Source organism: Monodon monoceros, unplaced genomic scaffold (genome assembly GCF_005190385.1).
Source record: "Monodon monoceros isolate NGI ecotype Baffin Bay Population unplaced genomic scaffold, NGI_Narwhal_1 Super_Scaffold_22, whole genome shotgun sequence".
Taxonomy (NCBI): domain Eukaryota; kingdom Metazoa; phylum Chordata; class Mammalia; order Artiodactyla; family Monodontidae; genus Monodon; species Monodon monoceros.
The window spans coordinates 51,912,667-51,927,295 of record NW_021703779.1 but is presented as its reverse complement, the minus strand read 5'-3'; the positions used below and the strand labels follow the sequence as shown (position 1 = coordinate 51,927,295).

Sequence of the window (14,629 nt, the reverse complement as noted above, 5' to 3'; positions counted from 1 at the left end):
GCCAAAAAGTCACTGGAGAGTCAGTCCCTTCCTCTCTCTGGGTCTCAGTTTTCCAGCTGTTAAATGAAGTATGTGAGGATGATCTCTAAGGTCTTAGCCCTGATACTCTAATGCTAAGGTCTCAGCCTTGTACTGAAAAGCTTCAAGTCAACTTTAGAGATGGCAGTTCCCGCATCTCCCCAGAAACAATCAGAGGTAAACAGTCTAGGCAGGGCAGTGGCCCAAAGAGAAGGGTAGCAGGAAATTGTATTCTTGAGCATATCACTTTTTTTTCAGTCTAAGGGATGGAAAGAAAAAGGGGAGCTCAATGGAAATATTTTCTAATAATACAACCTCGAAAAGGACACAGGGAGGGGGAAGGGTAAGCTGGGATGAAGTGAGAGAGTGGCATGGACATATATACTCTATCAAATGTAAAATAGCTAGTGGGAAGCAGTCACATAGCACAGGGAGATCAGCTTGGTGCTTTGTGACCACCTAGAGGGGTGGGATAGGGAGGGTGGGAGGGAGATGCAAGAGGGAGGAGATATGGGGACATATGTATATGTATAGCTGATTCACTTTGTTATAAAGCAGAAACTAACACACCACTGTAAAGCAATTATACTCCAATAAAGATGTTAAAAAAAAAAAGAAAGCTCAGAGATACTAGTGTGACTCCAGACTACACCTCAGGGGTTCCCTGGAACTTTGGTAAACACTCCTCCTTGAGGGGCCCACATACTAGCACAGAACTTCTGGAGGCCCAGTGCTAGGAGAAGAATCCCTCAGAGTGTGGGGGTCATGCAAGGTTTTCCTGTTGGAGGGATGGGAAGCTGAACATGGTACCAGTCGGCCATGCCCCACCTTGAGGCAGGCCAGGAAGATGTACTATAGTCCATTTTGAATATGTATGAAGTGAAAGAACGCTATAAAAGGGGCCAGTGCTATACAAAGATGGCCAGGATGACTTTTAAAGGCACAACTTGCTAAGCTGAGAATGATCAGACCAGGAGGACTACTCAGTGGCATCTGGTCTACACACTGCACCAGCTAGGAGCAACCCAATTCTATCAATTCTGTTTTAAGTACTTGCCATAAAATGCCACTTGGTGCCACTCTACCAAGAAAAAAAAAAAAACTTGAAAAAATACACCTCTATGCTCACCAAGGTGATTGTTGTCAGTTAACTCATCTTCTCTGTTCCTCAGTTTCCTCATCTTTAAAATGATGATAATAACATTACCAACCTCATTTGGCTGTGGTAAGGATTATATAAGTTAACATATATAAAGTGTTTACAAAAGTACACATCACACTGTAAGCTCCATATAGTGATCGTTATTACCTTGATTATTACTGTGTACCCTAAATCCTGTGCCACATATTCCTATTAATACTCACAACCCAATAAGGGATGTAGTGTTATTTGTCCCCAAACCAGTGTCAGAGAAATTGGAAGTAATATGCCGAAAGTGGCAGAATCCAGGAGAGAGTCGCTCAAAAGTCCATGCTCTAAACCATCAAACCACAGCAAAATAATGATCCCTTAATGGAACAAGCAGCTGCCTTGGAAATTTCTAAGGTAAGAACCTCAAAGACTTCAGTTCTGGGCCCAGTGCTGCCGTCAACTCACTTCCTTCAGAAGTAGCTTAATCACAATCTGTTTCCTCATTAGACAATGGGGCTAATTCAAAGGTTCCTGTTTGGCTCAAATCACATGGCTGCTTGAGAACACGAAATAAGCTCATGTAAGGTAGAGGGACCTCTCAGAGTTTAGAGCAATCAGACTTTGCCCTCTCTGCCCCACTGCACTACACAGTTCTTTGCCTTGACCCCTCAAGTGCAATCTCTTCCCACCTCCCACTCCTCCACATGCCTTCTGTTCTCTTCCATTCTTCCAGAATTTTGCTCACACTGTTTTCTCTGCCTGGAACATACTTGCCCTCACTGGATAGTCAAGGCTACATCTCATTCATTGCAATATCCCAATGCCCAGCACCTCATTCTAATTATAGGCTGATTATCTGATGTGGGGTTGTGCCCTGAGCACATCAAGGGAGAAGACAAAGGAAATGCTACCCTTCTCAGAGTTTATATTCAATTCTGCCTGCTAGGAGGAAAGCAGGGAAATAACAAATCTACCCCTCCACATTTGATCTCCTGGTCCAAAGAGTATGCCTCATCAAGCCATTTAGCTTTAAAAAGATGTTTTTGCTGCTGCCATCACGTTGGGCTTTTGTGTTTCCTCCAACTTCTTTGGATTCAAACGTCCAATGGTAAACTGGAACATGCTATTGAGTATTATACAACCAGGCTATGGGGGAAGGGTGCTATGAGGAGGAAATCACAACAACACACAATCAAGTTCTCAAATATGAGCTGCAAACTTGGGATCCTGGTAAAAATCTCCAGAAAGAAAAAAAGATATAAAAGAAGCTGTCAGGGTTACAGCTACATGTAAAAGAATGAAATTAGAACACTTCCTAACACCATACACAAAAATAAACTCAAAATGGATTAAAGACCTAAATGTAAGGCCAGACACTATCAAACTCTTAGAGGAAAACATAGGCAGAACACTCTATGACATAAATCACAGCAAGATCCTTTTTGAACCACCTCCTACAGAAATGGAAATAAAAACAAAAATAAACAAATGGGACCTAATGAAACTTAAAAGCTTTTGCACATCAAAGGATACCATACACAAGACGAAAAGACAACCCTCAGAATGGAAGAAAATATTTGCAAAAGAAGCAACTGACAAATGATTAATCTCAAAAATTTACAAGCAGCTCATGCAGCTCAATAACAAAAAAACAAACAACCCAATCCAAAAAATGGGCAGAAGACCTAAATAGACATTTCTCCAAAGAAGATACACAGATTGCCAACAAACACATGAAAGAATACTCAACATCACTAATCATTACAGAAATGCAAATCAAAACTACAATAAGGTATCACCTCACACCAGTCAGAATGGCCATCATCAAAATATCTACAAACAATAAATGCTGGAGAGGGTGTGGAGAAAAGGGAACCCTCTTGCACTGTTTGTGGGAATGTAAATTGATACAGCCACTATGGATAACAGTATGCAGGTTCCTTATAAAACTAAAAAGAGAACTACCATATGACCCAGCAATCCCACTACTGGGCATATACCCTGAGAAAACCATAATTCCAAAAGAGTCATGTACCACAATATTCATTGCAGCAATATTTACAATAGCCAAGACATGGAAGCAACCTAAGTGTCCATCGACAGATGAAGAATGGATGAAGATGTGGCACATATATACAATGCAATATTACTCACCTATAAGAAGAAATGAAATTGAATTATTTGTAGTGAGGTGGATGGACCTAGAGTCTGTCATACAGAGTGAAGTAAGCCAGAAAGAGAAAAATAAATTCCATATGCTAACACATATATACGGAATCTAAAAAAACCCAAAATGGTTCTGATGAACCTACGGGCAGGACAGGAATACAGAAGCAGATGTAGAGAATGGACTTGAGGACATAGGGAGGGGGAAGAGTAAGCTGGGACAAAGTGAGACAGTAGCACTAACATATATACACTACCAAACGTAAAATAGATAGCTAGTGGAAAGCAGCTGCATCGCACCGGGAGATCAGCTCGGTGCTTTGTGACCACCTTGAAGGGAGGGATAGAAAGGGCAGTAGGGAGGCAAAAGAGGGTGGGGATATGTGGATATACGTATTCATAGAGCTGATTCACTTTGTTATACACAGAAACTAACACACCATTGTAAAGCAATTATACTCCAATAAATTTGTTTTAAAAAATCTTGCAAAAATAAAGAACAATTAAAGAATGGAAAAAAACAAAATAAGCTGTCAGGGATATGTTCCTTCCCCTTACCTTCAAGTGGATCTAATGCATGTGAAGGGTAGCAATGTGAGAGCATAACCAAACATCAGCATCAGAGAAATTAGAAATTTCCTAGAAACTGCAATTCGTGAGAACATGTTCTTCTTCCTGATGCTCCCCTAAGCTGATTGAAGGTACTTATTATTATTTAGAGGTATAGGCGATACTTTCACTCATCCACTGATTTTTTAGAAGCCCTAGGGGGTAGGGCAGAGCATGGGGGACTCCATGAACTCTAGTACACATAGGCTGGCAGGGAGCAAGGATGGAAAGTGGAGGTGGGCAAATAAATCCAAAATGTTCATTGAATAAGCTGAGGGCCGGTCACGTGTGGATACAGTACAAGGTCTCCTGCTCTCTAGCAAAATGCTCTGATTTACTGAGCAGGCACCAATTTCCGGTGTGGTATTAACTCTCCACCCTCTTTCTTAATCCCTTTTCAAGGGAGATTAAGTTGTGAAAGTTTCTTCTATGATTCTTGTTTTTTTTTTAAATTAATTTACGTTTTTAAACATCTTTATTGGAGTATAATTCCTTTACAATGATGTGTTAGTTTCTGCTGTATAACAAAGTGAATTAGCAATACATATATATATATATATATATATATATATCCCCATATCTCCTCCCTCTTGAGTCTGGCTCCCACTCTCCCTATCCAACCACTCTAGGTGGTCACAAAGCACCGAGCTGATCTCCCTGTGCTATGTGGCCGCTTCCCACTAGCAATCTACTTTATATTTGGTAGTGTATGTATGTAAATGCCACTCTCTCACTTCGTCCCAGCTTACCTGTCCCCCTCCCCGTGTCCTCAGTCCATTTTCTACATCTGCGTCTTTATTCCTGACCTGTCCCTAGGTTCGTCAGAACAACTTTTCTTCTTATCTTTGGTTTCCATACGTATGTGCTAGCATACGGTATTTGTTTTTCTCTTTCTGAGTTACTTCACTCTGTATGACAGACTCTAGGTCCATCCACCTCACTACAAATAACTCAATTTCATTTCTTTTTATGGCTGAGTTATATTCCATTGTATATATGTACCACATCTTCTTTATCCATTCATCTGTTGATGGACACTTAGGTTGCTTCCATGTCCTGGCTATTGTAAATAGAGCTGCAATGAACATTGTGGTACATGACTCTTTTGGAATTATGGTTTTCTTAGGGTACATGCCCAGTTGTGGGATTGCTGTGTCATAAGGCAGTTCTCTTCTTAGTTTTTTAAGGAACCTCCATACTGTTATCCATAGTGGCTGTATCAATTTACATTCCCACAAACAGTGCAAGAGGGTTCCCTTTTCTCCACACCCTCTCCAGCATTTATTGTTTGTAGGTTTTTTGATGATGGCCATTCTGACTGGTGTGAGGTGATACCTCATTGTAGTTTTGATTTGCATTTCTGTAATGATTAGCGATGTTGAGCATTCTTTCATATGTTTGTTGGCAATCTGTATATCTTCTTTGCAGAAATGTCTATTTAGGTCTTCTGCCTATTCTTGGATAGGGTTGTTTGTTTTTTTGATGTTGAGCTGCATGTGCTGCTTGTAAATTTTGGAGGTTAATTCTTTGTCAGTTGCTTCATTTGCAAATATTTTCTCCCATTCTGAGGGTTGTCTTTTCCTCTTGTTTATGGTATCCTTTGATGTGCAAAAGCTTTTAAGTTTCACTAGGTCCCATTTGTTTATTTATTTTTTTATTTCCATTTCTGTAGGAGGTGGCTCAAAACGGATCTTGCTGTGATTTATGTCATAGAGTGTTCTGCCTATGTTTTCCTCTAAGAGTTTTATAGTGTCTGCTCTTATATTTAGGTCTTTAATCCATTTTGAGTTTATTTTTGTGTATGGTGTTAGGGAGTGCTGTAATTTCATTCTTTTACGTGTAGCTGTCCAGTTTTCCCAGCACCACTATTGAAGAGGCTGTCTTTTCTCCACTGTATATTCCTGCCTCCTTTATCAAAAATAAGGTGACCATAGGTGCATGGGTTTACCTCTGGCTTTCTATCCTGTTCTACTGATCTATATTTCTGTTTCTGTGCCAGTACTGTGCTGTCTTGCTTAGTGTACCTTTGTAGTATTGTCTGAAGTCAGGGAGCCTTATTCCTCCAGCTTCGTTTTTCTTTCTCAAGATTGCTTTGGCTATTCAGGGTCTTTTATGTTTCCATACAAACTGAGAACTTTTTTGTCCTACTTCTGTGAAAAGTTCCACTGGTAGTTTCATAGGGATTGCATTGAATCTGTAGATTGCTTTGGGTAGTAGTCATTTTCACAATATTGATTCTTCCAATCCAAGAACATTGTATATCTCTCCAACTGTTTGTATCATCTTTAATTTCTTTCATCAGTGTCTTATAGTTTTCTGCATACATGTCTTCTGTCTCCTTAGGTAGGTTTATTCCCAGGTATTTATTATTTTTGGTACTATGGTAAGTGGGAGTGTTTCCTCAATTTATCTTTCAGATTTTTCATCATAGTGTATAGGAATGCAAGAGATTTCTGTGCATTAATTTTGTATCCTGCTACTTTACCAAGTTCATTGATTAGCTCTAGTAGTTTTCTGGTAGCATGTTTAGTATTCTCTATGTATAGTATCATGTCATCTGCAAACAGTGACATTTTTACTTCTTCTTTTCCGATTTGAATTCCTTTTATTTGTTTTTCTTCTGATTGCTGTGGCTAAAACTTCCAAAACTATGTTGAATAACAGTGGTGAGAGTGGAAAACTTTGTCTTGTTCCTGATCTTACAGGAAATGGTTTCAGTGTTTCACCATTGAGAACTATGTTGGCTGTGGGTTTGTCATATATGGCCTTTATTATGTTGAGGTAACTTCCCTATATGCCTACTTTCTGGAAGGTTTTTATCATAAATGGGTGTTGAATTTTGTGAAAAGCTTTTTCTGCATCTATTGAGATGATCATATGGTTTTTCTCCTTCAAATTGTTAATACAGTTTATCACATTGATTGATTTGTGTATATTGAAGAATCCTTGCATTCCTGGGATAATGCCCACTTGATCATGGTGTATGAACCTTTTAATGTGCTGTTGGATTCTGCTTGCTAGTATTTTGTTGAGAATTTTTGCATATATATTCATCAGTGATATTGGCCTGAATTTTTATTCTTTGTGACATATTTGTCTGGTTTTGGTATCAGGGTGACTTTGGGAGTGTTCCTCCATCTTCTATACTTTGGAAGAATTTGACAAGGATAGGTTTTAGCTGTCCTCTAAATGTTTGATCGAATTTGCCTGTGAAGCCATCTGTTCCTGGGCTTTTGTTTGTTGGAAGATTTTTATTCACCATCTCAATTTTAGTGCTCGTGATTGGTCTGCTTATATTTTCAATTTCTTCCTGGTTCTGCCTCAGAAGGTTGCACTTGTCTAAGGAATTTTCCATATCTTCCTGGTTGTCCATTTTATTGGCATTTAGCGGCCTGCAGTAATCTCTCATGATCCTTTGCATTTCTGCAATGCCAGCTGTTACTTCTCCTTTTTCATTTGTAATTCTGTTGATTTGAGTCTTCTACCTTTTCTTCTTGATGAGTCTGGCTAATTGATTATCAATTTTGTTTATCTTCTGAAAGAACCAGCTTTTAGTTTTACTGATATTTGCTATCATTTCCTTCATTTCTTCTTCATTTATTTCTGACCTAATCTTTATGATTTCTTTACTTCTGCTATCTTTGGGTTATTTTTTTGTTTTTCTTTCTCTAATTGCTTTATGTGTAAGGTTAAGTTGTTTATTTGAGATGTTTCTTGTTTCTTGAGGTAGGATTGTATTGCTATAAACTTCCCTCTTAGAACTGATTTTGCTGCATCCCAAGAGTTTTGGATCATTGTGTTTTCATTGTCATCTGTTTCTAGGTATTTTTTGATATTGTCTTTGATTTCTTCAGTGATCTCTTGGTTATTTAGTAGTGTATTGTTTAGCCTCCATGTGTTTGTAGTTTTTATAGGTTTTTTTTCCCTGTAATTGATATCTAATCTCATAGCATTGTGGTTGGAAAAGATACTTGATGCAATTTCAATTTTCTTAACTTATCGTGGGTTGATTTGTGACCCAAGATATGATCTATCCTGGAGAATGTTCCATGAGCTCCTGATAAGAAACTGTATTCTGTTGTTTTTCATTGGAATGTCCTATAAATATCAGTTAAGTCCGTCTTGTTTAGAATATCATTTAAAGTTTGTGTTTCCCTATTAATTTTCATTTTGGATGATATGTCCATTGGTGAAAGTGGGGTGTTAAAGTCCCCTACTATGATTGTGTTACTGTCGATTTCCGGTTTTATGGCTGTTAGCATTTGCCTTATGTATTGAGGTGCTCCTATGTTGGGTGCATCAATATTTACAGTTGTTATACCTTCTTTTTGGAACGATCCATTGATCATTATGTAGTGTCCTTCTTTGTCTCTTGTAATGGTCTTTATTTTAAAGTCTATTTTGTCTGATATGAGAATTACTACTCCAGCTTTCTTTTGATTTCCATTTACATGGAATATTTTTTTCCATCCCCTCACTTATTGTCTGTATGAGTCCCTAGGTCTGATGTGGGTCTCTTGTAGACAGCGTATATACAGGTCTTATTTTTGTATCCATTCAGCCAGTCTATGTCTTGTGTTTGGAACATTTAATGCATTTACATTTAAGGTAGTTATCGATATGTATGTTCCTAATAACATTTTCCTAATTGTTTGGGGTTCGTTATTGTATATTTTTCCCTTCTCCTGTGTTTCCTGCATAGAGAATTTCCTTCAGCATTTGTTGTAAATCCGGTTTGCTGGTTCTGAATTCTCTTAAGTTTTGCTTGTCTGTAAAGTTTTTAATTTCTCCTTCAAATCTGAGTGATATCCTTGCTGTGTAATCTTGGTTGTAGGTTTTTCCCTTTCATCACTTTAAATATGTCCTGCCACTCCCTGCTGGCTTGCAGAGTTTCTGCTGAAAGATCAGCTGTTAACTTTATGGGGATTCCCTTGTATGTTATTTGTTGCTTTTGCCTTGCTGCTTCTAATATTTTTCCCTGTATTTAATTTTTGATAGTTTGATTAATATGTGTGTTGGCATGTTTTTCCTTGAATTTATCCTGTATTGGACTCTATGTGCTTCCTGGACTTGATTGACTATTTCCTTTCCCATATTAGGGAAGTTTTCAACTATAATCTCTTCAAAATTTTTCTTAGTCCTGTTCTTTTTCTCTTCTTCTTCTGTGACCCCTATAATTCGAATGTTGGTGTGGTAATGTTGTCCCAGAGGTCTCTGAGACTGTCCTCAGTTCTTTTCATTCTTTTTTCTTTATTCTGCTCTGCAGTAGTTATTTCCACTCTTTCACCTTCCACGTCATTTATCCATTCTTCTGCTTCAGTTATTCTGCTACTGATTCCTTCTAGAGAATTTTTTTATTTCGTTTATTGTGTTTCTCATCATTGTTTGCTCTTCAGTTCTTCTAGGTTCTTGTTAAACGTTTCTTGTATTTTCTTCATTCCTTTTCCAAGATTTTGGATCATCTTTACTATCATTATGATGAATTCTTTTTCAGGTAGGTTGCCTATTTCCTCTTCATTTGTTTGGTGTGGTGGGTTTTTACCTTGCTCCTTTGTCTGCTGTGTTTTTCCCTGTGTTTTCATTTTGCTTAACTTACTGTGTTTGGGGTCTCCTTTTCGCAGGCTGGAGGTTCGTAGTTCCCACTGTTTTTGTTGTCTGTGCCCAGTGGTTAAGGTTGGTTCAGTGGGTTGTTTCGGCTTCCTGGTAAGGGTCTGGTGCCTGTGTTCTGGTGGATGAGACTGGATCTTGTCTTTTGGTGGGCGAGACCATGTCCAGTGGTGGGTTTTGCGGTGTTTTGACATTTGCATGATATTAGGCAGCCTCTTTGCTATTGGGTGGGGTTGTGTTCCTGCCTTGCTAGTTTTTTGGCATAGGTTGTCCAGCACTGTAGCTTGCTGGTCATTGAGTGGAGCTGGGTCTTAGCATTGAGATGGAGATCTATGGGAGGGCTTTTGCTGTTTGATATTATGTGGTGCTAGGAGGTCTCTGGTGGACCAATGTCCTAAACTCAGCTCTCTCTACTCAGAGGTACAGGACTGACATGTGGCTGGAGTACCTAGACTCTTTCAGCCACACAGCTAGAAGAAAAGGTAGAAAGAAAGGAAAGAAAGAAGAAGGAAATAAAAAAGAAAGAAAGGTAAAAATAAAATAAAGTTACTAAAATAAAAAATTTAAAAATTATAAAAATTTAAAAATTATAAAAATTATTAAAATTAAAATAATATAAAAATTATTTAAAAAATGGAGAGACCAAACCCTGGGAAAAATGGTAAAAGTAAAGCTATACACACAAAATCACACAAAGAAGCATACACATACACACTCACAAAAGGAGAAAAATAAAAAAAATAGATATTTATATATATATAAAAAGAAGAGAGAAACCAAATCAATAAATGAATCTACCACTGATAATAAACTTTTAATACTAAACTAAGATAAACGTAAAACCAGACACAAATTAGATGTAGAAAGTGAACCCCAAGTTTGCAGTTGCTCCCAAAGTCCGGCACTTCAATTTCGGGCTGATTCGTTGTCTATTCAGGTATTCCATGTATGCAGGGTACATTAAGATGATTGTCGAGATTTAATCCACTGATCCTGAGGCCGCTGGGAGAAATTTCCCTTTCTCTTCTTTGTTTGCACAGCTCCTGGGGTTCAGCTATGGATTTGGCCCTGCCTCTGCGTGTATGTCGCCTGAGGGCATCTGTTCTTCACTCAGACAGGAAGGGGCTAAAGTAGCAGTTGATTAGAGGGCTCTGGCTCACTCAGCCCAGGGGGGTAGGGAGGGGTATGAAATGCAGGGCGAGTCTGCAGCGGCAGAGGCTGGTGTGACATTGCAAAAGCCTGAGGCACACCATGTTTTCTCCCGTGGATGTTGTCCCTGGATCACGGGACCCTAGCAGTGGTGGGCTGCACAGTCTCCTGGGAGGGATTGTGTGGATAGTGACTGGTGCTTGCACACAGGCTTCTTGGTGGCTGCATCAGCAGCCTTAGCATTTCATGCCCATCTCTGGTGTCCATGCTGATAGGCGTGGCTCGCACCCAGCTCTGGAGTTCGTTTAGGCAGTGCTCTGAATCCTCTCTCCTCGTGCACCCTGAAACAATGGTCTCTAGCCTCTTAGGCAGTTCCAGACATTTTCCTGGACTCCCTCCTGGCTAGCTGTGCCGCACTAGCCCCCTTCAGGCTGTGTTCATGCAGCCAACCCCAGTCCTCTCCCTGGGATCTGACCTCCGAATCCATAGTCTCAGCTTCCAGCCCCCACCCGCCCGGGCTGGTGAGCAGACAAGCCTCTCAGGCTGGTGCGTGCTGGTTGGCACTGATCCTCTGTGTGGGAATCTCTCCACTTTGCTCTCTGCACCCTTGCTGCTGTGCTCTCCTCCATGGCTCCAAAGCTTCCCCCGCCACACCCCGTCTCCACCAGTGAAGGGGTTTCCTAGTGTGTGAAAACTTTTCCTCCTTCACTCCTCCCTCCCAGAGGTGTCGGTCCCATCCCTATACTTTTGTCTCTGTTTTTTGCTGTTTTCTTCTGCCCTACTCAGGTACATGGGGAATTTCTTTACTTTTGGGAAGTCTGAGGTCTTCTGCTAACATTCAGTAGGAGTTGTTTCACATGTAGATGTATTTCAGATGTATTTGTGGGGAGGAAGGTGATCTCCATGTCTTACTCCTCCACCATCTTGAAGGTCTCCTGACTCTTCTTTTTCATTTGACAAATCAAACTGAAATTATTATGTAGATGCTTTTGATACCCACCCTGTTTATTCAAACATGTGGAGGAGGCAAGTGAGTGGCAGAGAGAGCAAAGCACTGCTTCATTTTCTTGATTTGCAAGGCTTGTCCACAGCTGCACCCACCAAGCTGGCAGGACTTCTTTCTGAATGTCCAACTGCTCGGGTAGGTGGAACATAGAAAAAACCTATACCAGGGAATCAGTGAGGTTGAGCCACCCAAGCCAATAGCCAACCAGCCATGGAATGGACATATCCTATTGCTTTCTGTGGGAGGCTCCCCAGCACTCATCTACCTTTAGCCTTACCAGGAGTTGGACTTCCCCCCAAGGCAGTCTTACTCTCTTGCTTAGATATGGACACTTTACTGCAGAAACAAGTCCCAGCAATATCATAACGGGAAGCAACTGGGCTGTAGGAAGCAGAAGGCTGGAAGAGTATGTGGTGCAGCAGTGTAAAGAACACCGCCCAGGGAATCTGGAGACTAGATTCAAGTTTTAGTTTTGTCATTGACTTGCTGTTTGGCCTCAGTCAGGAATAGGCTTCTCAGACTTCCACCATCATTACAAGGTTTGCATGTGTGCACGTGTGTGTGCGTGCACACATGTGCATAAGCATGGCCAGAGATGTTCTTTGGGGAGTTCCCTAAGAGACCTACTGACTCTGACATTTTAGAAATATTTAAGACTAGATATGGCACACTTGATCGAAACTTTGGTCCTGGCCTCTGAAATGTACCCATCAGGCCTTGCTAAAGAAAATGCTTCATAGAGGGCAAACCTTCTGAAGCTGGTCAGTTGCACAGTGACCTCAGAGTCTGAAAAGTTAACCACAAGGAATTTTTCTTCTTACTAACTTAAATAAAGAAGGACTTTGTCAAGCAGGGTTGTGTGGGCTTGGATGAGATTAGAGGACCAGTCAATCATGCTAACAAAGGAGGCAGAAAGTAACTGCCTCCTATTCGAAAGACTTTCCTTTGTTTCCCAACCCCCAACTATAGACAAAAACAAATAAAATTCCTTCTGAGATGCTGAGTCTTTAAATCATAGTTCAGTGCTTTCATGTTAGGTGTTAGTGAAGCTCCCTGAACAGGCCAAAGAATTTTAAGCTATTCTTGGTCTCCCATGGCCCCAGCTGCAGGGACTGGAGGCCAAGAGCCCATGGAGGAATTAGAAGGTCTTCCAGGTATTGGGAAGGGGAAAAATGTTTCAGGGAATAGAAAGACAACTGCTGCTGAGAACATCCTATTACAGAGAATCCCCACAGGGGTAGAGAAAAAGAGGCCTGCTAATCAGCCACTGTTTCAGAGTGCCTGAGAATTAGCGATCTTTCTAGAGGTCATTTGATCCAGCCCTCTGATCAGGAAACTATCCAAAGCAAACCAGACACAGGGGAAGGAGAATCCATGATTTCCTAATAAGTCTGCGCCAGTGCTGTTTTCTTCTTATGAGCAAGAAGATCTCTTTATATAGATTCCTTCCTCTCCTTGCATCTCAAAGAATCACTGCTGTTTTCTACTCTGTATGGGGACATTATCCTTCAAATAAGACTCAAAAATATGCCAGCTGCTCAGAACTGTGGACATTTCCAGCCATGTACATTAAAGAGGAACAGAAGTAGCAGAATAAAGGAAAGATGACTTTTTCTGGACATTGGTTAAGTAACTGTAAGGCTGTTTCATTCCCTTGGAATGTGCTAAACTATATGAGAAGTTAGAGAGCTACTAGCTCTCAAATTACAAGAAATTATACCTGTGTGGAGGCTAGAGGAATGGGGAGCTGACTCAACTTCTACACTATGATCATGAAGCTTAAGATTGCCACCTCCTCCCTGGTAGCATGTCCTGCCTCTACTATCTTGGTTATATTAGCTGTGGACTGTCAGATTTCATAACTTGGGTCTGAGAGATAAATGTGAAATGTCATTACTCCTGGTTCTCTTGATGGGCACAAGAGAGAAACAATAAATAGTGTACTTAACACACAGGTACCTGTGAGGCCTTAAAGTTCACAGCTCTTTTTTCTGTTTAACAGACACCTCAGGAACTTCAACAGAGTAGTGGCATAAGAGGCAAAAGCTCCATTTATTTGTTAGGCTGTGTATATCCTCTGAAAGTTAGCATCTCAGAAGACAATGCTTTAGTGAAGGCTTTCTGAGTTCAGAGAAGTCGTGGCCAATTCCAATAGAATGGAAGGCTCAGGGATTATTTTTATAAGCAGATAATTAAAAAACAGAACTTGGCCTGTCAGTTGGGCAGGGATGATGGTTGTGGCCTGAAGTGTGCAGGCTTGGATAGAACTAGTAGATATGTCAGGGTGAGGTGATCTCACGAAGAGGAAAAGAAGAAGTATGTTGGCTGGCCTGCATCAGAGAACCAACCTTGCACTCTGTGACTGGGAGTGAATTATTACCTATTACTCCTTATCCAAGTGTTCATCTGGTGGTGATAAAATTCCAGGACTTGAAAGAGCTTTGAAAGGCTACTGAGTCAACCCAATTATTTCTTAGCAACACCCAAATAGATGAATCTTTCCTTTCCTAATGAAATATTGCAACCGAGATTTCTCCAACCTTCTTAGAAAGCTATTCAAGTACACAACACCTCTTATTAGCAGGAAGTTTTGCCTTGGCTCTAATCTAAATCCTTTCTGATGCTCTTCAAATATAATTACTCTTTGCTCATCTTTGGCTAAGATGTGAGGTTCTGGCTAAGGTATTCAGACTCTCCAATGTCCCTGTTAGTAAGGGTCCTACCTCCCAGTCTAGGACAGAGGCCTGCCACTGGGCAATCTTGTCAATATTCTCCAAGCGCCGCTTGCGTTCATTGATCTGCTGAGTCACATTTCTCATGACAGCCAGAGCAGCTGCCACATACCTGTAGTCACTGTGAAGACACAAAATTACAAGTTGGATGAGTCAATGTGCCATTGAACCAATGTGCTGGGTGCCAACACTAACATCCATTCTCCTCTT

General features: G+C 40.4%; 1 protein-coding gene across 4 annotated transcripts in view; it reads right to left on the bottom strand.

Annotated features, from left to right (window-relative positions):
* ARHGEF9 (Cdc42 guanine nucleotide exchange factor 9) overlaps positions 1-14,629 on the bottom strand; it is a 217,100-nt gene that overhangs the window by 43,289 nt on the left and 159,182 nt on the right. For all 4 annotated transcript variants that reach the window (XM_029241365.1, XM_029241369.1, XM_029241367.1 and 1 more), the window contains exon 6: positions 14,411-14,540. In XM_029241365.1, coding sequence (XP_029097198.1) covers positions 14,411-14,540 — 130 coding nt within the window. The remainder of the gene's footprint in view (positions 1-14,410; positions 14,541-14,629) is intronic.